This window comes from Strix uralensis, chromosome 4, assembly GCF_047716275.1.
Source record: "Strix uralensis isolate ZFMK-TIS-50842 chromosome 4, bStrUra1, whole genome shotgun sequence".
Classification (NCBI taxonomy): Eukaryota; Metazoa; Chordata; class Aves; order Strigiformes; family Strigidae; genus Strix; species Strix uralensis.
The window spans coordinates 10,772,977-10,800,146 of NC_133975.1; the positions used below are offsets into that span (position 1 = coordinate 10,772,977).

The following is a 27,170-nucleotide window of genomic DNA, read 5'->3' on the forward strand; positions in this document are numbered from 1 at the left end:
GATCACAGCTGACTTGGAGGCAAACTTCTGCTTTGAGGTGCTTCAAAGTAAGCATGAATAATCATTTAATATCTGGAAAATATATGTAGATATATACAATGATTCAGAGACAGAAGATAACTGACCAGGCACCATGTGAATTCAGATGTGTTAAAAAAAAAAAAAAAAAAAAATCCAGTTCTTCCTGTTGTTAAACCTACCAGCCTAAAGCTTTTGCAGATCACTGAGCCCAGTTGCGTTACTGCAGTCAACCATGTCACACAATCCTGCATGTAAACACATTGCATTGTTTCTAGAACTAGACAGGTCATTGCCCACCCTGTTTCAGTGGAAGACCAATCCAAAACCTTGCAGGTCTGATAGATAATAACTTAAATTTGGTTTTTAGATTATATTTAACACTGATTTTTTTCTTATGTGTCTTGGTTTTTCACTCAAGTAACGTCTCTTCCACTCTGGCTTTTACCTCCCTGCTCTATCGCTAAAGAGCAATAGCATTAACACAAACATTAATATTTTAAATGATTTAATGCCATACAGGGTCTTCATCTTAGTATTTTATACTCAGCCAGTGGTTCAGACTGCACGGAAAATTTTATTCACTCCAGACCTAATCTATTGAAAAAAAAGAAAAAAAAAAACAGAAAAACCCCAACAAAAAACCCACAAACCCCCAAAACCAAACCCTTACAAATAACCAGTCATTTTAACTATGCAAGATGGCATGGCCAATATATTTAGGACTGAGAACGCACCTGTTTAGCTTGGGTGACAAACTCAGAGACCAAAAGGAGCACATTTGCAGGAAGGTTTTGGCCCCCTGAATATGTAACCCCTCACAGTCTCAGAGTTATGACATTTCGCACCTTTATCATAATGGCATAGCTTTTATCTTTTCCAAATGCCCAGAAGGTGCGTTAAGAGGAAGGCGGCCCTGCCAGTTCCTATGGCTGAACAGGCTGCAGTAATGGAGACACCAGCCTCTGCCCAACAGAGCTCTGGTTTTGCTTCACAACAAACTACCTGTTTGTGTTTTACTCTCAGGTAAACATAAGAGTAGCAGCTCAGGAGCAGTCTCAGTACCTCCATATAGCAGAAGCTATATAAGCTGATGGCAAAAGGTGATGGCTTACACAGAATATAGTTACACCACGGTAGATGGTGACTTTTGCAAAGCACGACTTAAGAACGTCAAACGGCATACCAGCTTTCAACTGACAACCAAAAGATTAAACTAATGAGGAAGCTTTTCATGCTGTCATAAATAAGGTAGTTTATGCAATTTCTAGCCGAAAAGTTTTATCTCACCCTATTCTTTAGAGTATCCATATTCAGGGCAGCTACTCTCTGGGACAGCTGATGCTGACAGATAAATTACCTGAACAAAAGGGCAGTTTTCCTTTTTTGTGCCCAATGACATGATTGTAGTTACAGAATAATTTATTTTTTGGCTAATTAACAACAGATTTATAATTGATAACAGATGTGTCAAAAGGCCTGTTATGAGAATTCCTAGTTTAAGAGCAACACAGAGACAAGAGTAACTGGTGAATGTGATTGTGTTCAAGAAACTCTATGAGAAGGGGTTTGCTGACTCTCAAGCTTGTCCAAGTCCTTTGCAGTCCAAATGACAAGGCCTTCCTACCACCTTCTACGACATCAGATCACAACCACTACCTAGCTACTATGGTAGCTATTAGCTACCATATTGACTACCAGAGCATAGTGATTATTAAGCTGAGGCAAGACTAGGTAGTCCTGCTTTCCCTAGTCATGTAAACTACTACGTTAAGCATTACCATTAGTCCCAGGTTTATAATATTAAATCCGATTTTAAATATTGACAATACAATTTATAAAAATACATGCAGTGATTTTCATTCAGCATGATTTCAAACACAACTACTTTCAGTTTGGCATTCCAAAACAGTCATGTAAGTTTACCAACTGAGGTTTCCTCACCCTTTATCTTTGTTCATCAGCATCACAAGATATCCCTGTTTATTCTCTTGTCCCAAAAAACATCCTTTCTCACAAACACTATCATCCCACCTTACTTGTGTCTCTCATTTTTTTCTTACCTCCCTTACTGAGGAATAACAAGCAGCTGCAAGTGGTACAAAAAAATCACTGCCCCAGGATCAAAGTGCAGCTGTCAGCCTCTCTGTGATTCTAATACCCTGTGAGATAAATCCTCTGAAGCTACTTGCTGTTGGAAAAATCAAGTCATATGAATAAACAATAATACTTTTTTGTCAGTTTATCTGTGCAAAGGAGAAATATACTGGGACTAAAACCCAAAACTGAAAGTGCTGATTTATAGCATGAAATAGGAAGTTAGCTCCTTCCTCATTACTTCAGTCTTAAGTTCTTGGCTTGAACTATATAAAAGGTTTTGTTTTTAATGATATTTTTTTTTTAAGAAAAATCCATACTGTGTCCAATGGAAATAAAACAGGAGGTATACTAATCTTCTGAGATCCCTCTGAAGTTTCAGAAGATGGCTTTACTGATTTTAGAAAGGTTAACTGAAAATATATTTGTTTTCAGAAGTGTGGATGGATTTCAAACACAGAAATCTTACGAATTTTTATGTGACATTTGAGTATCTCCCCACGCATACTTAGTATCCAGCCTATTTCAACACTTAATACAACTGGTTTTCCAAGCCAAAAAAGCTGATGATAATCACACATTACTTGCATTGCTACAGTCACACTGAGATTCAATAAAAGCCCTTTCTTCAAATAAAGTGCTTTTCTCTTTTAAGAAACATACATAGGTAAACCTTTAACAAGACTTACCTTGCAAAGATAGTTTTGTCATTAGAATTTAAATCTAAAGCCTAAGTGTTTCAACTCATCCCCTCCTAGTTTTAGTCCTGCTTCCATTACAATTCTCATTTGAAAAAAAACCCCAAAAAATCTCACAACAAAACCACACAGAACAAAGAAAACATTCTAAGCCACTCTGAAACAACCAGGCCTAACTGTTAAATCAGATTTACTGACAGCGTTTAAGTGTTTCTTCATGAACAGCAGGTCAGCATTACCATGTCTGAGTTACCTACTGGCCAAAACACATGAGATTGGATCTCGAAAGAGTGTTTGAAAATGGAAGAGGTTTTGGGGTTTTGTTTGTTTTTGTAAAGAATCATGGCCACTAGTTTATTCTTTATAGGATCTTCTTTACAGTTTGTTCTTTAGACTGAAATTAGAATGTTATTGTAAAAGGACATTTCATTTTCATAAGAGTTTCCCAAGAAAATATTACAATTTTCTTCAATGCGTAACTGTTGCTGAACTTATCAAATAGGTAGATTACAGTGAATACTTGAATAGTGAACCTAGTTCAGACTAGCACCTTTAAATAACTGTGATGCTCCTTGTCTCAGTGCAATGTTTTTTCACAAATATAGTATGAAAAAAAAAAAAAGAGGTTAGAAATTGGCTCTATTTGAAGAGCAGATGTTTTCAAAGCCACGCTGGGCAGTTATCAGTAAATAGACATACATGATAAAATAAGTGGAAGAGTTAAGAATTTCACTGTCCACTTAGTTACGCATACACTGAGGAATTCTAGCTAACCACTCTATATTATTAAGAATTTCAGAGCTGTGCTCAATTCAAAACTTACTGAAGAGGTGAATGGATGTACAGCTTTAACAAAGGACTTCTACTTGAAAGCCAATTCCATTACTTCACTGAATAGATGAATTAGAATGTCCCAATGCTACAGACGAATTAAAATGTTACTGCCTAAATTGCAAATATACTACCACTATGACAGCTGCCTGCAATTCTTCAATATTATAAAAGATAACAAAAGGTTTCTGTTGTACAATTTTGTGTGTGTGTGTAGTTCAAGTTAGACTAAAAACCTGGTCATGCATCCCTAATAATTCTGATTATTCATCCAAATGTCCTCTATTATTAAAATAAACATAGGCATTATATACAAAAGTGTTATTTTTATTTTCCTGATGGAAACCTGTGGATTTTTCCAATAAGCAGGTTCACTTTTTCAGACAGATCTGATGATGTTGTCTCCTCAAAAGGAATGCATTCAAAGAATGCAATTAAAATCTGTTCAAAAGCCGCAGGATTGGGGTATTTTATATGGCAGTAAAAGCAAAGTTTCCTGCTGTACGTAGTCCCAATTAACTCTTCCCTTTTTTCCTTTTCATTGCTTTCCATTCACCTTCCTGTGTAGCAAGGCTACCAAGCAGCTCTTTCACTTTTCTTTTTCTGGCTGAATCTCTGTAAAATAATGAACATATAAAATATTTCAGAAAGATTATTTTAGGAAAAATAAGTATATTTAGACAGTAATCATTAATTTATAAAAAGCCCCCCAACTCCTAAATTTCACCAACACACACTTTAAACAAAAACAGTCTGCATATTCTTAAACTAGAGAAATTAAACTGCAAAGCTGAAAACACTTTAAATGATGTCTATTGAAAACATTTCAGTATGGTTGATCATTATTGACAGTCTTGGCATGCAGCAAAGAAATGAACACACAGCAGAACAACCCCCAAACTGATGCTGAAAAAAGGCTACTTTACCTCTCCATGATTTCTGAAAGTTGCATTCTAGCCAGAAACTGGTTATCTTTCCGAATCTCACGAATAGCTCCTTTAAGTTCACGTTTATGCTTCTGAATCAACTGCCTTCTTTCTTGCTCCTTCCTGCTGCCTCCCTGCTTTCTTCCAAACTCTAAACTGAAATGAGAATCTACATGTGAGCACAGAACACCTTAACAAAAACAACTTTTTCATGTTTATAAGGAGGTTTTGTATCAATACTCAGTATTTAATTCCTGCATATTATATGATTAACTTCCAAAATAAGGAGCGGCCCAATGAATATAGCGGAAAAACACTCACCAGCCCTTCTAACTGCATGGCATCATCATGCAAATGACAGGCAGACATTTACACTTCCATCCCCCATATGTAGTCTGCATTTTGAACAGACTGAAAAAGCTAGAGTAGAAAAATGAAAGATGTCTGGAGAAAGACAGAATCTTCCAATATATTTTAAGTTTCTGCAGATGAATTCTACAGAAAAAGTCTGATCAGTTACTTGGAGATAGATGTATGGCAGAGGAAAGCTGTCCTCTTCAATTACAAAAATAAATAAGGCAGACAATTTATGCCCCTGTAGATAACAACATGGCTGAAGAAGTCAGCAGCCAATATAAAGCAGACTTCCTGAATCAGAATACTGTTCTATTATCTGCAAAACCAAACTAGTGTTATTAAAATTTAGTTCCAAAACAGAATACAAAAATGCACATGATCATTGCAAGCTCTGTAAAAAAGGGGAAAAAAACCCCCCACAAACCTGTTTTTTGTCATTGCTACTGTTGAAAAGTAGAAAGCTGCTTGGTTGGGGGAAAGAGAGGAATGGGGCAAGTAAGCATGCTTAAAGGAACACTTAATCTGACTGATTATTTGTTACTATCTGTGATGCAGAGTACAGGAATAGACTGCCTTATCATTTGCATCCCTCAGTACTTTCCCCATCCATCCTTACCTTCATGTTGTACTCACTCTCGTTCTTCAGACTTGAGTGCTTGACAGAACATTCAGTAAAACACCTAACTAGATAATAACAACCTATTTTCATCTTGAAATGTATTAATTTACAACTGATTATATGGGCAAGAGTTGATTTCCAGTGCTATTTTTTCCACGAGATAATCTTTATTTCTCAGAATTCCTCCTTCCTTTTTCTTTCCCTCCCTACCACCCAAGTAGCTGGTCTCTTGTGATTTGTGCACAAAATCTAGCAGAAAAAACTTATCTGGTTTATGTCCTGTTTTCCAAATCCTCCTAGCTTGCTGAAAATCTTAACGTTTAAATGCAATTTTCCTTTGTATCAAGTGTTGCTTTACTTACACTTTCACAATTTTAGGTGTATACTGTTTCAATGGCACTGGCTTCTTTTTCTCACATATCAGTGGGGTATAGTGTTTTACTCTGTTCTCTAGCTCTTTCAGAGCACTGTTATACCATTCCTGAAAATGCAAATCAAATTACAATTTCAAAAGCATATCAAAGACACCATAATTCACCAACTATTGTAAACTGAATCAACAGTAATGTTCTTTTTCTGAGTAAAATCACTGCTATTCATTAGGACATTGCTAACACTGAAATGCCGTAAGCCTTCCAGGCTGCATAATTTTTAAACACTTTTGGAAGTGTATTAAGATAGTATCATGGACAATAAGAAAGGTCTGCAGGTAGTTGCACCTAACAGAGGAAGAAGCAAGACTAAATTCAGTTTAACTCAGACTCCACCTTTCAGGGTCATTTTAAGAATGATTGTTCATTTTCTTTTGATGGCAAAAAATATAGGCCATTTTGTAACACTTAAGTTACAAAATCTTGTTCTCTAAGGATATTTCATGATGCCTCTGAGGAGAGGACAATTCTGCTTCATTCAGAAGAGACATTAAAAATTTGAGCCTAAGTGCTAGAAAATAAACAGCTGCGCTGTTTTAAGTAAGGTAGCCAACCAAGCATATTTATGTTAGTTTTACTCAGACAGTTATAAATCTCATCAATTTGGTACATATATTTGGTTGTATCAAGGTCTTACAGATGCATTACAAAAGTACAAGAGTAACTGGATGACCAGACTATTATTCTTATAAATTAAGTCACTCATGGAATGTTACATTATTACAAGCTAAGTGCTATTCTCTTCAATTAGAGGGGCAAGACAAAATACACAATGAAAAAATACCTTTTCTAAACATTTTCTGCTCCTCTTTGTTTTTTTCAACAGAAACATCACTCTGATTTTTGAAAAGCACAAAAGGCAAATGCCTGTCCCTTGAAAAAAATCTCACTGATGCTTATACTTTTTTGTTTAAGCTAAAGCTTAAGCTAAAAATCACAAAATTTATTAATAAATTAATAAGCTAAAGATCACAAAATTTATTACTAAAACAAACATATCAATTACTTAATTCTTGAGGAACACATACCTGCATTTTTTCAGGGTATTCGTTCACTACCATGTGTTGTGTAAGGAGAATTCTGACAGGATGCATTATTTCATGGAATGATGGTAAGGACTCATACAGAACTGCACATTTTTTAATAAGGTCAAAACACATGGCTAGACATGATAACCTGTTAACGCATAAAAGAATTAACAATTTCACTTCAAAAACTGTAGTAGATTTTCAAATAAAATGCATCAAATTAAATTTGGCAGTGTTAGCAGCATCTATTACTAAGACTGCTTGACAGAGGCTACAAGACTGTTCCTAATTTTTAATTCAGACTAAAAATTTCATTCTCCTAAGCAAATACCCAAGAAATCCATCAGCAACAATTCTTTATGTCAGTGCACAGAGCACAAGTCAGTATTGTGTCTTTGCCACTTATGTAGAGTAAGAAGTTTTTATACTGGTTCTAAAAGTGTTCTGGTACTGGTTCCAAAGTTCTAAAACTTCATTGAAACAGAATTAGTAATTTTGATTTGGGGTTTTCTTTTTGAACTTCGTAACAAAATGCTTACTCATCCCCAAAATAAGTTATGGTATAACACATGTGCAAGGTGAAAAATGAGGCTGAACATGGTTAATGAACATATATAATTGTGGTCTTTCCTAACTTCAGTGTTTTATTACAGTTATTTGCTTCTGAAGAGCTTGACAGTTCCAAAGTCCTGAGCACCTCCTCTGTATCTACCTCATCCTCACCAGTTCACAGCTGTACCGAAAAGGAATGGCAGGGCTGAGCATTCAAAGTGCTCTGCATAATGTTCTGGCAAAAGATTAGCAATTTCACATGTTACAGAGAAGTACTATAAAAATAAAGCAGAGTAACTCACTACTTTTAAGAGCACTGTCACTGAGATTACCCAAAAGATGATGTGGTATTTCTTCTGTTCACATTTCCTACGTACCTGATATGATTCATTTCTGTTCCGCTGGTTTCCTTTAATCTAGTCACAATACTCAGTGGCAGATTTTGCTTCTGCCAACTTTCCAGATCCTTCTTATCACACACCAAAAGCAGTTCTAAATTTTTCCCCACTGGTGTAAAAGGATGCACTACAGTGTAGCCTAAAAAAACAAGAACAATAATCATTAAACAAAATCAGTTCTAAGCATTCTTTCTGAAGGAACAAAAACCAGCAACTCTTTTTATGTTTGTAATCATACCGCCTTAAAAAATACTTTATTAGTACTAGATTTTTCTAAAATAATGGAAAACCCTGGAGCACAGGTACAATCGTCGGTAAGTGCTCCAGCAACGCCACCCAAGTCACAGAATCCAAATGCAGGGACTGGAAGAGTGAAGTACTGCCCACTGCAGGAGAAGATCGGGTTTGAGACTGTCTAAGGAACCTGAATATGCACAAGTCCACAGGACCTGATGAGATGCATCTGCGGGTCCTGAGACAACTGGCAGATGAAGTGGCTAAGCCACTATCCATCATATTTGAAAAGTCTTATCAGGTGAAGTTCCCAGTGACTGAAAAGGGGAAAAATAACCCCCATTTTTAAAAAGCGAAAAAAGGAAGAGGAAGACCTGGGGAACTACAGTCCAGTCAGTGTCACCTCTGTGCCCAATAAGATCATGGAGCGGATCCTCCTGGAAACTATGCTGGGGCACATGGAAAATAAGGAGGTGATTGGTGATAGTCAACATAGCTTCACTAAGGGCAAATTGTGCCTGACAGATTGGCAGCCTCCTACAACGGGGTTACAGTGTTGGTGGATAAGGAAAGAGCACTGGATGTGTGCTTATTTTAAAATACATAATTGGATACTTTGATAACTTCAAAACATCAATATTGACTGAAAAATTGTCAAAGACAACACTGTGCCTCTAACATACCTTTTATTGAGCTTCTCACTGCTAACAGAAGCCAACACCATACAAATTTAACTACTGCAAAATCATTACTAGAAATACAAAAGGAAATTAAAAAAACAGTTAACACCTGATCATCAATTACCACTAAATATTTTAAAAATAGTTTATCTGATTTTGCAGAATCCTCTATTTTAACTGTACCAAAAACGTTTACAGATCAAACATTCCTAAGAGATTACAAAAAGGAGACAATACTTTTAGTGCTATGTAACCCACCCACTCCATAACCTCTCCCCAACTCCTTCTAAGAGTTCAGCTGTCTGTGTTCTGCGAATGCAGGGCTTAGCTCTGATGCAGCCCAGCTGTGTAACCTTGGCTCACATTTTAGAGAAAGCTGCTGAGCTGTGAGAAGCAGCTGGAAGAAAGTCTGTAGGGTACAGCCATACTAGATAATAAAGGTGAAACTGCAGTGCTAAGCTTGTAGAGAAAGGGATCATTAGTAGCTCAAGAATTCAACAGAAAAAAACATGCTAGCATGGAACAGCATGGGAAAAAAGGGAAAAAAAAGGAGGGAGCTGCAAGACAAGCACTCAGTACTACTGAAGATGTACTGGAATACTGCAGCAACAGAAGCTGAACATTCCTCACCAGACTGATGACTACCTAGAGAACAGAGACACTTCAGGTGTCTTATCAGGAGTGACAAGCATATTAATACATAGCCTGTAGTTCATTAAATCCCCAACATCTTGTGAGTTTGCCAACAAATAATTGAATTTTTCACTTGAGAATATCCTGTCTGCAGAGTCTCTTCAAGCATGCTAAGTGACACTCAAAGTGACCCAGACAGAGACAGTAACACATGAATTAGTTACTATGCTCTGACAAAACTCCTTGTAAGTGAATTATTGTCACTAAACTTGTCAACAGAAAAGCCCCAGATCTAGAATAACTTTAAAGCTAGAAATTAATCCGAAAGAAAAAGTCAAAAGAAGACTGGCAAAAAATCATTTGCTAGCATATGGATCAAATTAAAAAGATAGTTTTATTTTCCCTGTTGTCCGTTCAAGTTGCTAAGTTTACACAGTTATGTTACAGCATGGACTAATCCTGCTTGTGGGGATAGCTGCCTCTGTTACACTACAACAAATCCATGTCAGATAAATAAAAAGTAAAAATACCAACTTTGTGATATACTTCTCTCATTTATCTCAGTGAAACGGCTATTAGCTGAAGAGGGAGGGTAACTGCAGCATTAGCTGGAATGGAATATCCGTTTTATGTCTAACATTGCATTAATTCAGTGAGGCAGCTGGAAGAACAACCATCACCAAACTGTGAAGATAGGGGGTACTCATCGAGAAACCATTGGGGACTGTGAATTTCAGAGCACAGCCCAATCACAGAGTCTATTTAGAACAATAATATTGCAAAAATACTGCACTTTGGGCAACATGACTTCATTTCCTTTAATAACTTCACTTCTTTCCTTCCTGCCAACAACACTAAAGGATCTAGTTCATAACAAGATGCCCAAGAATCAAGGTTGCGTATGGCTAACCTAGCAGACGATTTTGGTCTTTTGTTCAAAACAGTATATTCAGTGTGAAGTATTTTTACTGAAATTTAAAATATAAACCCTAATACTAAGATTTATTACTCATTTACTCTAAACAAACTCACCCTGGGCCTGCTTTTTGGGTAGAGATATGTGAAGCACTCCAAGAAGAAAATTGATGAGTTCTGGTACAAATCTTCTGGAGAGAGATACATATTCCAGGAACAAACAGCATATAAATAACCCTTTGATAACATCCTGCAATGTTGTGATGCGACACTAAAAGAAAAAAAAAAGCACAAAATATTCACAATTAAAAGGCTATACATTACAAATATAGCATAAATATTTAAAAAGCATAATATAGCATAAATATTAAAAGAGCATAAATATTAAATAAGCTGCATATATTTAAAATCTGTAAAATTACACCCTTTGAACTTACATGAAAAACGTATTGTCTGTCCCTTGCCCTCACTAAAGAGTATATGCAGTATTGAGTAAGAAATCTGTCAGAACTGGTTTAGCCACTAGAAGGTGCTAAACCACAAACAATAAGTTCTTCAGAAATGAACCAAGGAAATAAAAGGCTCAGAGCAACTTGGGTATCTGACAGCAATAGAACAACTAGCTCAAGACTTTCGAAACATGAAGAGGACATTTGGATAGAAAAATAATAAAAATATTTTAACTGCAATGCATCAGGTACATTTTCAAGGAAAACAAACACTGCCAACTTTTAAGTAAATATCTTGAGTAGGAACAAATGCAATATATGGAAGAGAAATCACTAATGAATCATTTCAGAATGCATTCACTCTGTTCTATTAGTCCTGTGTAATTTGCCATATAAGGAATTCTTGTATGACAGCTTGAAAAAATGATTAGATATGGTTTTGTGAGTTGGACTCTACTCTGCTAGGGTTTTTTCCTATTCATTTTTTCTTCCAATTACTATCTGTGACTATACCAAAGACAAAGCTGCCTTTTCAGTACATTTTCAATATATACATTACTGCTAACACATATATTTGGAGTCCTAGAAAGAAACAAGGAAATGAAGTTATATACCGAGATACAACATCATAGACATACCTTAGTAAGGAGCTGACTCATGTAGATAAAAGCAGGTGTTACAACTGGATGCCAGAAGTCAGAAGTTGGAAACAGCAGAGATGTAATTTTCAAATAAACAAGCTGATAACACATAAAACAGAGTAAGGCAAAATATTGTTAAGACATTATTCCCAGGATCTTGACTTTACACATATGTAACTGCCATGCAATAGTCTAAAAATACTACAATATACATAATTTTGAGAAATCTGATACATGACCTATTTATTGAGATGACTGTTTAAGTTACATGAGAAAATGGAGTATCTGTTATAGGTCTAACATTGCATTAATTCAGTGAGGCAGATGAAAGAACAACCAAGAAGAAACTATGCCCCCCAACCCCATTTACTCTGTAAGAAAATCTGACCCCTTCAGCCCACCACAATCACATACTCTCACATCACAAACAAATGAGCAAGTGGCCACACAGGACCTGTAACACCTTTCAACAGGTCCTCAACACAGACAATTAAGTGACTAGGACCCTCAGGCAGTAGCAGATCAACAAATAATGGTTGCAGCCAAAAGAACTAAACAGTGATTAGGTACACTTTTACTGAAGGGGACTTGTTAGAGAGCTACAAGTGACCTCCTGTCAAGACCATAAGGGTGTTAAACATCTGTTGCAAGGTAATTCTAAAAATTATCTAAGTGGGTATTTACATAGTAAGCCAGACTGAAGTTTTATTGTTTCAGCTCTGTTTCTCTTTATGAAGTTTCTGTCATAAACAAATATTCTCCTGAACTGTTTTGGTTACTAAATACCACAGTCCAAATTTCAGGTCAGATTACCTACAGGCACATATAAGGTCTACTAACACAACTGCTCTAACGAATGTTCATTCAAACAAGTGCTTTGAGAATAGGAGGGTGAAGTAATTCCATCTTAAAAGATAATGATGGCTTGAAACTTGGAAAAGTCCACTGAAGGGAATGAAAGTCCGAAGTGTGATTGGTGTTGTAAGGGTGACAGTGACAAAATAAAAATAGAAGTTAAAAGCTCTTTACAATACATTTCCTGCAAAATCCAAAACATCCTGAATAATGACTCTTCAAAGGAACTCAATATAAATATTTTCCAAGCAGTAAGAACCAAGCCTTCTAAGCAAATCCTTCAGCCTATTTGGTTTCAATAGTCTAATTATTCCATGAGGCAGCACTGCTTCATCAAGCTGCAAGACAGAAAACAAGTAGCTCCCTTTGGATTAATGACTTACAGTTTATCTTTGAAACCTTTTACTACAATAAACACGCATTTTCCATACACTCTCTTCTTGAATTCCCTAACAGCCATTTACCTAGACACGGAAAAAGGAGTCTGTTCACACTTAGCACGGCCACTGAAATTTTGGAAAATTCTAGTATAAGGACAGGTCAATTCTTTCCGAGTCACTACTTTAGCAATTATCATATGTAAAGTATAAAGAAATGTTGTACTTTTATACCCATTTATTGTTATTTTTGTTAACCTAGAGATTGTTCCTGGAACACTTTTTTTAAACATTTGTACTTAACACAATTAAAGAAATCAGGACATAACTGAATATCACTTCTTCCTAGAACTACCCATTTAAGTTTAATCAGGAAAACAAAGAATATTCTGCTATGAAAACCGGAGCGACAATTAAGATATTTTCCCCTTATTAACACTACAGAGTCACATTTCTATTCTGAAGAATATGTGTGTGAGGGGTTTTTTGTTTGTCTGGGGTTGGTTGGTTGTTTCTCAGGATTTTGTTGTTGTTGTGGCAGTTTTTGTTACAATTTATCTCCAGAGAGGCAATGTAAAATACCGAGAAACCTAAAAAGTCACAGATGCTAATAATTCTTTACATACTTTGAAATACAGAATTGAATTTAATGTCATCTCACATTTACTGGCATTTCTGTACTAATGTAAAGAACAAGAGATTTTCCTAGCAGTATACGTTCGTTACCGTGTCTAAACCTGGAAATGTTGCACGGCCTTTGACTTCAATTACTTCTTCCATATCATGTGCAGCGTCTCGAAGGATAAACTTAATACTGTCACTGGCTGCCTCAGGAAACATCTGGCAAAGATTGTACAATGGCCTATTAACAAGAAATATAAGCCATAATCAAGTTACACCATTGATGTCAACAAAAAAATGGATTTTTAAGCACCTGTAGGAAGATTTCTTGTGTTCCGTCTACATTATAACAATAACAGATTCCCTTAAAACAAATTATTCTTTTTTAGAAGTAGCCACCCACTATAAAGACGATTATTGTAATACTTCTAGTTTACAGAGACATGTATTTTTCATTGGGCCTTGTGAGAGAATCTTTGATTTGCTGGTTTCTTAAACCTTAGAGTAAAAATAATCAAAAACTTTAAAATGCACTCCCAAATCATCTGCTATGGTTAAAACATATCCTTCTGAATCTCCTAACTCTGCATTTTACTTCACTGAGGTATGCTGGCACATACTAGGCAGCCCACTATTCTAAATACTCTTAAGCAATGTTGAACAACATGTGAGGCAGCAATGTGGTTATGAAAATTATTACTTAAAACAAGAAAAAAAAAATACCCACAAAGTTAGGTCAGCTCCTGGCCTATGGTTAGTGCCTACAGGGAGATACATTCAGGAGTTTGCATCTGTTTGGTCAGAATTTTTCCAGTATTTTCAGTTAAAAATGTCTGTAGTGATATTAATAAATCCCAGTTCTAGAAAACTATCAAAATGCATTTACACTTTTTTACAAATCCCCAGCATGTGCAACAGTATCAACAGGTCAGTGCTCTTGCTGACAAATGCAGCAGAGCTATGAATGCCAAAGCTGCACATAACAGATTTTTTAAAAACTTATTTACTTTAGTATGAAATGAAAAACATATGCTGAAAACTACATACAAATAACTCACTGAAATAAAGCTATCTAGCCTGCAAAGTCAAGATAGGAACCACAGACTAATTCTGGTTGGAAGGGAACTTTGGAGATCATCTGATGCAAGTCCCTGCTCAAAGCATGGCTAACTTCAAAGCTGGATCAGGTTACCCATGGCTTTGTCAAGTTTTGTGAAATTTTTAATGGTTCCACAGCCTCTCTGGGAAACCTGCTTTAATGTTCAGCACCTCTGCTGTGAAGATTTTTTTCCTTACATCTAACTGGAATTTTCCTTGTTGCAGCCTAGGTCCCTTGACTCTCATCCTTTGCTGTATACCTCTGAGACAAATTTGGCTCTCTTGTCCCTGTAACTGTCTGTCAGGTATTTGAAGACAACACTGCCAAACTGACAACTTCCTGCAAAGTGTTCATCTGGAACTTCTGTATGACAGAATACTCTTTAATTCCATTTTCATCTAGTTCCCTGAGTGAATGCACAGAATGGAAACACATTATAAAAACAAAGACTGCAAAGGGAACTGCACACTGTCATTGCAAAACTTACAATTCTTAATCAGCAGTCTAAATAACTTCATATACAGAAGTTTGCATGCATACACGGTATTATTCATTCACTACCCATGAAAAGCATTTTGCAGATCAAAAATTACATTCTGAGGCTTTGAAAATTAATAGCTCAAGCAATACATGAAACAAAGTTAAAACACTACAGAGCTGGAGTTACCAGCTGCCTACAATCCCTACAGAACTATTTGAAACAAACAACACACTAAATGCTTTACCCTAGGTAGGTTTTCTCTTTAAATCATAAAGGAGCAAAAATCATTAGGATTTATTACTTACAGGACCAGTTTGTCAATTGTTCTGAGCTCTGGTAAATCCAGAGTTGCTAACTCCCCAATATACTCCAAAAGAAAGCCAAACAATTTCTGCAAGAAGCATAATATGTTAAAATTATTAGGGATTTTTTTTATTGTATATATTCTTAAACAGCCCAAAAGAACAGTGATACCACTCTTCATTTTCTAACTTCTGTATGTTGATTTTACTACTATTCACAACACGTAAGCATGTATATTTTATACTGCTTCCTGAATACTTACTAAAGCTTAGTCTGAAATTCAAAGTTAATTTTAAACTTAAAACAAAACAAAATAACAAAACACCCATACTTCCAACTTTGCTTTGTTTCCCACTGCAAGGCTTGGATGATTGCATTTCTGAATTCTCTCCAGTATGATAAGCTGTTGTTCTATTGTTCTTCCAGCCAATAAAGACTTAAATGTCTCATAGGACTCAGGAACTAGAAAGTAAAAACAAAAATTGAGCTGGCAAAAATCTCAAACCTAATATATTTAGTTCAAGTGAACATCTAACAAATTTCCAATTTGAAAAATTTATTATTCAGAAAAAAAAGATACCATGCAGCGTTTAAGTAATCAACCTTCAAACACTAAGAACCTATCAGCATATAGGTAAATAACAGTATATATATGAAAACAGGTCAGAAAATACTGTAAATGTTTTTCAACAATTAACATTCAATTCATCTTATATTTGCTGCCTAACCTAAGCACAACTATGTTGACACACACAAAGTAGAATTAAACTTAAGCGCACATTCAACGATAAATTTACCATAATACAATTAGCTCTATGTTTAACTCATACCTAACTAGCTTTTGTATGAAGGGTATTAAGGAAAGTAAGAATCTTGCCACTAATAGAAAATAATTTAAAGACCTCAAAAACCCCTGGCGTATATTTAGTCTTCTGTCTAAGTCCACATGCTAGAAAACATCCTAACTGGTTAAGTTTTTTGGGTTATTTTAATGTGACTGCTTTCTGGTTAAAGCAAAACCTGAATGCAATTTAAAAGGCTTTGTGTAATAACTTATCTCCTTTTGATGGAAAAATGCAAGCACTTAAGGAAGTTGTTTGAAAGGTTGTTTAATCTTGCAACATACTTTTGTTAAAGAAATCTACACTAGGACAATAGGTAGATGCATTATGTACATAATATTAATGAATGTTTTGTGTACTACTTAAAACATGCCTTCTCCTTCCTCCTAGGCACAGACCCAAAAGGAGTCAAACTTTGAGTGTCTCTAACAGTACTGCAGTGTTACATCACAGGGATTAAGCCTCACGATCCTGCCTCTCCAAGCATCTTGTCTGACAAAAATGTCAGTCCAAACACTAGAGAAAGTAACCTTTCCTCATTTAAGTATAGGTAACAGAATACTATTCTGGCTTCCCTTATGCAAAACACTAGCACTTTGGATTGGATGGGTTGGTGGCCTTCAGAAAGGAGTACAGATCTTTTAATTTTTCTCCCCAGTATTTATCTTTCAATTCTAAGGCTGCTCGGAGGAGCAAAAACAGCTCTGGGATGAAACCAGTCTGGTTCCCACTGCTCATAGCATGACTAGGGCCGATCACTAAGAACAGCAGTTACAGGCTACTCTTGAATAGCAGAAGACAGCGATGAAGCAAAACTTCATGAACAGGAATATGTAAGATCCTAGAGAGCAGAGAAAGAGACTGGTTATAAAACCCCTGAAGACAACAGGGATCTCTGGATCAGTCCTTTGCTTACCAGAAAACATATAGGGAAGCTCTGATTCGGCAGCCTCCATTTTTGGATCTAGTTCCTCCACATTCTGTGATTCCTTTTCATTTGTCTTGTGTTTCTTCTGTTCTTTATTCCCTGCAGCTTCTTCTTCACTCTCCAGGTCAGATTCAAGATCACAGTGGCTATCTGCAGCAACATCCTCCCCATCTTCATTAGCAGATTCCTCCTCACTTTCTTCTTCATTCTCATTATCTTCATTTCCACCTTCCTCTTCTTCTTCTTCTTCTTCCTCGTCTTTTTCTTCCTCATCTTCATTTTCGATATTAATTTTTCCATCCTTCAGTAGAGAAAATAAGCCGCTTAAAACACTGATAAAGTGACAGCACCTCACCAGAAGCACCATGCAAAGCTATCATTAAATACACATGAACAGGATCTGAGCCTTGCTACCCTGACCAAGCAGTGAATTGCAGCAGTGCTGCCCAAGAAGGAATTTTAAGGAGAGAACATGCATACAGATGTAAGAATAGCATAGTATTTCCAAGGGGCTGTAAGATGCTGGAAGAATAGGAGGTACTACATGAGGACTAAAAGAATCAACACAAAAGTAAAAACTACTAGATGATATGAAAAAAAATTCAACACCACTTACAGAAGCATTCTTGGTTAAAAAAAAAAATTATTCCTTCTCTGTATTAAAATAGCATACCAGATCAATATTTGTTCCCACCCTGGTTTTATTAATCATCAGTTTAAGTTCACATTCACAATTTGTATTCTCCCCTTTGAGGGCAACAGCAGTTCCCTTGCTACTTAAACGTGAGAGGATGAGAGGATCAGTATGCACACACGTGCACCACAGTCAGGGTGCCTTACTACATCAGCCTTAAGGTCATATTATTCTGCCACTTTAATCAAAGCTACTTTATTGGTGAAGGGTTCTTTCAGAAACCCACTCATCCTCAGGCTGAAATCCAGTGAAAGCTGTATCAAATACAGCAGAAATTTAAAAAATGACCAGGAAAGCTAAAGCCCTCTCTTCAGCCCACTAGGCTAACTGCACAGAAGGCTACTATCATAACAGGAGTATGAGGGAAACAACTATTCCCCTCTACTCGACACTTGTAAGACCACGTACAACATCCAGTTTTGGGCCTATAAACTGCAGCAAGTTCAGCAGAAAGCCACCTGCCCTGTGAGGAGAGGCAGACCTGGGCTTGTTAGCCTGGACCAAATAACCACCTCCCAGTACCTACAAGGCAGACCACTAAGAAGGCAGAGCAACACTTTTCATCACAGTTCACAGCAGGAAAATGAGATGCAACAGGCCTAAGTTGAAACAAGAGATATTCAGACTGGATATAAAGAGAAACTTTTTCACAGTAAGGACAGTCAGTGGAACAGGCTGCCCAGAGAGATGAGCAGCCTCCATTCTTGGAGATTTTCCAAGAACAGACTGGATAAAGCCCTGAGCAAACTAGTGATTTCACAGTTTACCCTGCTTTGAGCAGGAGGTTGGACTAGAGGTCTCCAGTGGTCACTTCCAAACATCTTTTTAGAACTCTGAAAACTCTGAAACGTTCAACCTTACCTTGTAAGACAATAAACGTCTGTCATCTTTATCCAGGATAAAGCCATCAGCTAGATCATCTGCTGACACGTGGCTGGGTTTCTTTTTATTTGCCTGTTCGTCTATTCCACGCATTCGACGTAGTCGATCTGCCTGTGTTTTAGAAGAAATACCGCACATAGATGTGAACCATCTAGATCAATCAGGTAACTACACCAGAATGGAAGATCCCTCAAATACTACAGCTATGAAAATCAAAGAAAGGAAAAAGTTAACTGGGATTACTCAACAAGCTGATGAAAAGAAAAACAGTAACTTGAGAAATTATAGTCAAAAGCTGATGATACCTTACTTTTTGTGGGGAGTGCAATCTCATAAGAGCACATAGACAATTGGATTAACTTCTTTGGAAGGCTTTAAAACTGGGTTGACCAGAAACATTATGTTGTCTCATTTCAAAATTTATCTGTTTTGCTTATGAGACAATGCATCGTTACTAGAAAATGTAAGTTTCCAAGGTGTTTTATGATTCTGAAGTATTTACCTGTTTCCCATATGCCTAACAAATTTGTAGTAAACGCAACCGTATCCTAAGATTTTTAAGATACACTAAATTTTTAAACAGACTCAATGGGCAATATCTGAACCAATCATTTACAAAAGGATTTCCACCCAGGCAACCAGATAGACTGCATCAAACAAGATGACAAGAACAGAAAAGAAAAAAATACTTATTTCTCTTCTGCTATTAGCTACTGAGCTGTTCTGAGGTAACCTGACAGTACTGAATCCTTGCAGTCCTAAATGTGTCCCTAGTATACTAAAACAAAAAGGAAAAAGGGAGAGAAGCATTTACCAAATTATTCAATCTTTCTGTAAGACTCAGAGCTCCATGTAATAGAAAGAGCATCCAACATTTCCCAAGAGAATTCTATTCCTCTGTAAAGCAAAGCTATACACATGATACCACTGGGAGACCCTTGCAACACCAGAAGAAAACAACAAATGACTTGCCAGTGTATTAATTCAACTGCTGTGCAACATGATACTCCCCCTTAGTGACCTAGAAACACCTCTCAACTCTGAATAATTTGAAACATTTAAAAGCAAATCGAAGCGATATTACATTTTTACTGAAGAAAGACCAACTCAATTCATAAACCTCAATAGTCATGTACTAAGCCTACGTTTTTTTGTTGTAATATCAGACTGCAAACAAAACACAAACAGAAGGTTTCCTGAAATCGCCCTCTGATGAATTGCAGTTTAGTATAGCCACTTTCAATCTAAGGTCAAGCAATGAATATAAGCGGTCACTCCCAAAAGACACATCACGAAACAATCTAAAACCGTAAATGGTATACCTCCAGCTTCTGGAGTCGCGCCTGCTCCTCTTTTGCCAATTCTTCTTCTGTCTTCATCCTTTCTGAAGGTTTTGCTTTCATCTCAAATCCAAGTTCTCGAACAATCATATCATATTCATCAGGCTAAAGAAATATTTATATAATTGTTTATTATCTTAAGCTTTATTATTCTTCTTTGCAGCCCCCCTGTTCCAGGCTAACAGCTAAGAAATAAGACTTGTTAAGATATAAGACCAAAGAAAGCTGCAAGAACATTCAACTCAGTATTAAGACAAGGAATGGAATAAACACTTGAATAGAAATTCTCCTGGAATTTCCCCCTACCCTATTTAAGTTACTCACAACCAAAACACAAATAGTATCTTAAATAAAAACTGGTTTACTTATTAATTGAAAAACTTTAAAATATTATTAATAAAATACTATTTTCGCAAAAAGCAGCTAGAATTAATAAATTTCACTTTATACTGTCAGACATGAGCTACGTCTTTGCTATCTTAGTTACATAGATGTCTATCTTAAAGAAAACAGAAAGGGATGCTGATACTCAGTGAGTTTAAGGAACACACTTGCGAAAACAGTCACTAGCAGAGATTACACTAGACTTGCAAATAGTCTTCCTGATATCTGCCTAAGTCACTAAACCATACAGATTCTCTAAAATTCAGTTCTATGAATTTTTCTTCTTATATACAACTAGATAGTTTTCTCCAATTCAATATTAATGTTCTAGAACATTACTAATTCACACTTCGCATCCTTCGTAATTCTTAAATTGTATCCACATACATGAAGCAAGGGAATCTAATCTTCCTTTACAGCAAACCATGATGACAAAATTTTTGTCAGAGATACCACATTACCAACATATATTCAGCATGTTGTGAAACATCCTAAAAACAAAAATCAATTCATCACAATACTGAACCAAAAGTTTGTATCTTCTGTTCATTATTTGAGATCAGTTTTAACAAAACATCAGTTTATTAGTTCAAGCTTTCAAAAACTGAATCCTACTGCCAAGGAGTAAATGGAAATTCAGTGCTCTGCAATGTAATACAAAATTTCTACAAGAAAAAAAAGCACAATGCATTACAATACCTATTCTCAGATTTAAAAGTTTAATTCCCTTAGTACAATATGTGAATAGAAGTGTGATAGAAAAAGCTTTGAGATCATAAGATATATATTCAAAAGTTAAATATTTTCATTCGCTTTTTGTAGGGACAGTACCCACTTTACAACAAGGAAACACTTGTTGTCAAATAATTGCTTTATCCAAAGAACACTACAAAAGCATTCAAACTAAGTCAATGTTCTCAACAATCTTAGTTCAAGAAAATGTATTTGTCCTAAAAATAAGCTGTAGACAACAGTGTTGTTCAACCTGCAATTTCTCTCAGATTTGATAACTAATGAAAAGCAATAAGCAATTAAAATCAGATAAATCACATAAAACCCTATATTCCTCCAACTGTCCTAAAACTGTAGCATTCCTTCAATGTGAATAATAGCAGGCAACATTTTAGTTTACAAAGTGATGAACTTTACCTTATACTTCAGCTGCTACAAGTTAAAACCACAAGTTATTAGAATAAAGGAAAGTAGTCTACCTTGGGTTTTTCTGCTTCTTTGTCCTTTCTCTCTGACTTTGGGGCTTTGCGGGCAATAAGAGTTTGGATTTCTTTCCAGTCATTGTCAAGCTTTTCTGTGAGTTCTAATGCACTTTCTCTCCGATTTTGCCTCTCTTGCTAGAAACAAAACAAAAAAAAACCCAAATGCAGCAGTTATGTTGAGATGAACATGACAAAGCATTTACAGCATAAAACCAAAATGTTGTCTTTAGCAAAAGAATAATTTTAAATATTTAACACTTTAAAGGTATAAACATTCTTTGTGGAAGAAGCAGTATAGAATGGCACAAGGGTGGCATACAGAAAACAAGTTAGGAGTCAGCAGAAGGGGAAACTTGGGAATACAAAAGAATGGCAGATATTCAATGCCTATCCTAAAATGCCAGATGTACTTTATTCCAGGAGCTTGGACTCTTCTCCCATACAGTTACTTCCTTTGTTTTCTATGCCACTACTATTTTATTTTATGAAGACAGAAATTGTGACAGCTTCTTAATCATGCTCATTTATACTTCAGGGCTAAAAACTCACCTTTTCTTGTTTAGATTTGGCTATCATCTCTTCTATGAGTTCCTTCCTAGATTTAGGTTTTTCCTCCTCTTCATCTTGCTGCCCACTTGATGCTTTTTTACGAAGGAGGCCTCCACCCCCTCCAAAGTGAGCAGCAGTTAATTCAGCTAGGAGACAAAAAGTAGATTGTGAATCCTTTTCAAATCTATACATGAGTACTGGAGTGATGCTGCTGCTGGGACAATTATCTCCTTATTCTTTGAGAATCGGAGCAATTAAAACTATTGAATCAATCATGTACTATTCTCATCCCTAGAGGAATGGCCATACCAAAACAGATTGCTGCTAAACACATAATTTATGCTGACAAACATTTTGTATGAGTGTTGTGGTTTAACCCTAGCCAGCAATTAAGCACCATGCAGCTTGCTTGCTCTCTCCTCCCCCTCCCAGTGAGATGGGGAGGAGAATTAAAAAAAAAAGTAAAACTCGTGGGTTGAGAGAAGAACAGTTTAATACTAGAATAGAATAAAATATAATAATAACAATAATAATATAACTGTAATGAAAAGGAATGTAACAAAAAGAGAGAAATAAAACCCAAGAAGTGACAAGTGATGCACAATGTAATTGCTCACCACCCGCTGACCGATGCCTGAACAGTGATCCACTCCTCCTGGCCAACCCCTCCCAGTTTATATACTGATCATGACGTTCTATGGTATGGAAAACCCCTCTGGCTAGTTTCGGTCAGCTGTCCTGGCTGTGCTCCCTCTCAGCTTCTTGCTAGTAGAGCAATGGGAAACTGAAAAATCCTTAACTCAGGATAAGCACTACTGAGCAACAACTAAAACATCAGTGTGTTATCGACATTATTCACACACTGAATCCAAAACTCAGCATTGTACCAGCTACTAGGAAGAAAATTAACTTTATCCCAGCCAAAACCAGGACAATGAGGTAGACACATGTTTTTTCAATATTTTAACTAGTATTTAGGTGCAGAGGTGCAAGAAAGCAACCAGAAAACTCACACTTCAGATTCAGCCCAAAGGGCTCAAAATCCAGGTGCCTATGTAGGCTGGAAAGCCCACAGTCTAAAGAAGATTGCCAGGTAGGTAGTTCCAGCTTAACATCTGCTAAAATCCAGAGAGCTGTTCTGTGTGTGTGCTTAAGAAGTAATCAAACCTGTTTTAAACATCCCAATTATGTAATATTTTTTCTCATTGAAAGACAGTATTGAACAAATGATGCACATGTACCAACAATAAAACCAGGAGTGGGATACCAGCTGACATGTCTTACCTGACAGTGTTCCTCTTTCTTCTGTGTCACTGTCACTATCAACAATATCATTTAGTTTTTCAATTTCTGCCAAAGACTGGCCATAATGAGTCAATTCCTCATCTTCATTAAGATTATAGATGTTCTTCTTTCCATAATTTTGCTAAAAATAGTAAAACAAACCAATTAAATAACAAAAGATTCTTAGTTCCCAGGCAACAAATTAACAAAGCTTGTATTTTTAATGCTAGCTGAGGAGATTCTTATTCCAGTGTTCTGCTGAAACAGAACACTGGAACAAGAGCAATACCAGACCAATACTTTAATTCAGATACATTAAACCTTAAGTAAGGTAGTATGATGTCTCTCTTATACTAACATAGACATGGAGTAACTCAGAAAACCTAAGGAAGCTTAAGTTTTATCTATATATCAGTAACATCAATTCTTAATTACTACATTTCAGACCTAATAAACGGACTTTAAACTATACAAATTATCAGTACAATATGATATTACATTGCTCAATTCTGGAGACTGAGCATGATGAAGCAGAAAGACAGTTCTGCACACACAATTCACATTACAGAATGACAGCAAGTTACAGAGTTCTACTCAGCAAATGAAATGGCTGGTGTTCAACAGGTGTACTGGAATCTCAAAGTGTACTTGATGGTGGTTGCCTTTTCCCAATTCAATTCCCAAATCATAGTTGTCAAAGCAGTCAAAGAAAACCAATCAATCAATAAATCTGCTTAAAACTGGCTTTCTTGCATATCGGTACTCAAAGAAATTTCTGCTTCAAAAAGCTGTCTTGCAAAACCAGAAGGTGTTAATGAAAAATTCTGGATTCTCACATAAAATTGCTTTTTCATAAAAGTTCCAAACATATAATCAAAAAGAAAACATTGCCCTGCAAAACCCTCTATTAAGGGGGTCACTCCCAACCTAAAAAGTCAAGTGTTTCTTGTGGGTTTGGGTTTTTTTGTTTGTGTTTGTTTTTTGTTTTTAATTCCTACACTTTACCTGTCTTTCCAAAGCAAATCGTCTGATCATCTTCTCCTCTGGACTTATTTTGCTGTTGTATTCACCAAAACGTTTATCTTTAAACACATTTGTCTTTTCCCTTTCTTTATATTCTTTCAGTAATGTTTGGGTTCGCTAGAAGAAAAAAAAAGGTCAAATTAAAAACCAAAGAGAATAACTACTTTCAAAGACAAGGCAAAAAAGACTCCATGGTATCCTGGCAACATAATGCAATTTATCAGAATGCAAAGAGAAGGAAAAATTAACAAGAAAAGAGATGGAAAGCTCATACAATATATTCAGAGTCTTTAAGTTCTCTTATAAGCTGCCCATATGAAGACAAAATATGGTACACTGTATTTTACTTTTATCACATATAAAAACTCTGCATTGTCACTGAAGAATTTTGATTTGTCTGAAGCTTAGTATACAAGAATAACATATTAAAGAAAGCAAAAAGCCCTAGTGTCAGCTGAACCTCCTTCGGTCTTCATCTAAGACATAAAAAAACCCCAAGTGGATACATACATTTAGCTCTCTGCTTTAGTGTTGAGCACAGGCACGTTACGCATAAAAGCAATAAAAGGAAATTTAGCAGACCTAAATGAGGTAGTACGTGCTGTACTTACGGTACAGGTAAGGAGATGGGTTTACGTCTCAATGCCAGTGATCTAATTCATGATAGGCATCTGATTTACCTTACTATTAAATAAAACCCAAAGACCTTAAAATGTGATATTAAACATCCATAAAGTTTTCTAAAATCTGGACAAATAGTAATGAAGACTGAAAGCTAATTTATAATTCCATGCTGAAGATATATAGTTTCTAAAGGAAGAAAATGCTGGATGTGTTTAGGCTGAAGAAAGATCCACGTTTATTTAAAACACATTAACTGGATTTTATGGAAAGCTACTGCTGCTGTTCATATTACTGTGAACTCACAAACTGCTGCACTGAAGGAAAATGCTGAGTTTTCTATAACAGGCCTCTGCAGCCTCACTGAGCATTCACAACTTTCAGATCCTGCTGTAACTCACCAGAACTCAGGTTTCATCTACTACTGTGCCAGTTCTACCTTGTACTTACTTCTTGCAAAGAATATAGAAATTATCATGCAGCTTAAACACTGTGCATGAACTTTAATATTTCTTAATACCTTGGATAGGGAAAAGCACTTCTGTTTATCAATTATTTGATGTCCTCTCTCATTGATACGAAATTATTTAATGCATCACCTCTCACAACACATGCAAAACTATAACTTATCCATTTCCTTTTGCTGCACTACTTTTAAAAATAATTTCTCCTTTCAGGGAGTGCTTTAAATTCTGTTTGACAACAGATTGTATCTAACATTTCAGAGAGAATCTCAGGGACATACTTTCAAATCATGCTTTTTTCATCTTTAACAGAATCTACAGAGGTTTTAGCTTCTTTCCTGGTTTGTTTGAAGGGACAGATGATAAAAAAATTCCAGTGCTTCACGCAAGGATCGGGGAGGTTGCCGAGATCCCACATGCATAGCATGACACAACATTCTCCCTTATGCTTTACAGATTTTGGTCAGGTGGCTAGTGATGTCAGTAGAGAAAGAGGCAATCTTAAAACAGTGCAAAAGATTTACTCTTCTGAAATTGTATGATCATTCTTATGAGACCAATGAGGACAGATCATCGTTTTGCAGCCCAACATAGTTCTACAACGCAACTATTTAACCAGTCCACAAGAAGTCATCTGCATGTTTTCCAAATCAACGGCAGTTTCTTTGTATCTACACATTTCTCACTGTATTCAGACCTTAGTGCCCTTTCAAACTTTCACTGTTACAGCAATGTTGCACCATCACGAAGTTCAACATCCTGCAGCAACCAAAACTGACAAACATAATGAACACTGACAACCACTTCCACTCTGGTCCAGTATTGGCATGCTGACATGTGCCACTGTATTTGGGACCTGGGTCATCTGAAAAGGGAATCATTCCCCCACATGCAATAAGGGAGACTTGCACTACTGAAATCTGTGTATTGCATTGGAGGGAGACATTTTCAGCAGGATCTCCATCACCACCTCAGCAATGTGAGGTGACCTGCCACTCCTCCAGTGCACAATGGAGGTAGACTCTTAAGTCACCTGAGATGGCTCCAGCCTTATTACCTTGCCACCACAGCTACATCTACAGATGTCACCCTTCCTCCCAATTTTTTATGTCCTCTTACCTTCTTGATGGCCTTGGACCGTGAGACACCAGGCAGCCCCACATCATTCTTAGTCTTCCTCCCCAAGATGTCAAACTTCTGCCTGTTGACCTTCACCTCAAAGGGGTTGCTCTTGACCATGGCCATAGCTGACTTCACAGGGCCCTTGGCTGTGGAGGGCGCTGAGACCTTTCGCTTCCGCTTAGCTGTCTTCCCCATTTTTGGTTTGGCTGCCTGTGTGGAGGCGTGTGGGGAAGAACCTCAGTACTCTCTCGGCATGTGCGGGCCAGGGCTAGAGTGCAAACAGGCCCAACAAAATGGCGCCCCGGGTGGGCAAAACCTGCGAACTACCCCTCGGGCCTGGCCACTGCCCTCGACGAGGGGTCACGTCGCGCGAGAGCTCCCCCCAAACCCCGTGGAAGGCGGCGGGAGACGCGAGCGGAGGGGAGCGCTCCCCTCACACCACCGCGCCCCGGCAGTACCACACGCGCAGCGGCAGCCCCGCACCTCTCGCGAGAGCTTCGCCCAGTTATCGCGAGATTTTCCGCTGTTCTCCCCTCCCGCTTTGGGCCGAGCCGGGGGGAGGCCGGGAGAGAGGTTTAGC

The 27,170-nt window shown here is 36.9% G+C and overlaps 1 protein-coding gene across 1 annotated transcript; it reads right to left on the reverse strand.

Annotated features, from left to right (window-relative positions):
• Window positions 1-3,950: 3,950 nt before the first annotated feature.
• Window positions 3,951-27,086, reverse strand: NOP14 (NOP14 nucleolar protein). Its single transcript, XM_074865643.1, has 18 exons — window positions 26,588-27,086; window positions 24,366-24,500; window positions 23,361-23,502; window positions 22,077-22,222; window positions 21,525-21,662; window positions 19,912-20,034; window positions 18,569-18,700; window positions 17,002-17,314; window positions 15,575-15,705; window positions 15,246-15,331; window positions 13,466-13,601; window positions 11,505-11,606; window positions 10,535-10,688; window positions 7,935-8,094; window positions 7,006-7,153; window positions 5,909-6,027; window positions 4,571-4,726; window positions 3,951-4,259 (listed from the first exon to the last, which is right to left on the reverse strand). The coding sequence occupies exons 1-18, from the start codon at window positions 26,783-26,785 to the stop codon at window positions 4,160-4,162; spliced, it is 2,619 nt and encodes an 872-aa protein (XP_074721744.1). The 5' UTR covers window positions 26,786-27,086; the 3' UTR covers window positions 3,951-4,159.
• Between the last annotated feature and the right edge of the window lie 84 nt (window positions 27,087-27,170).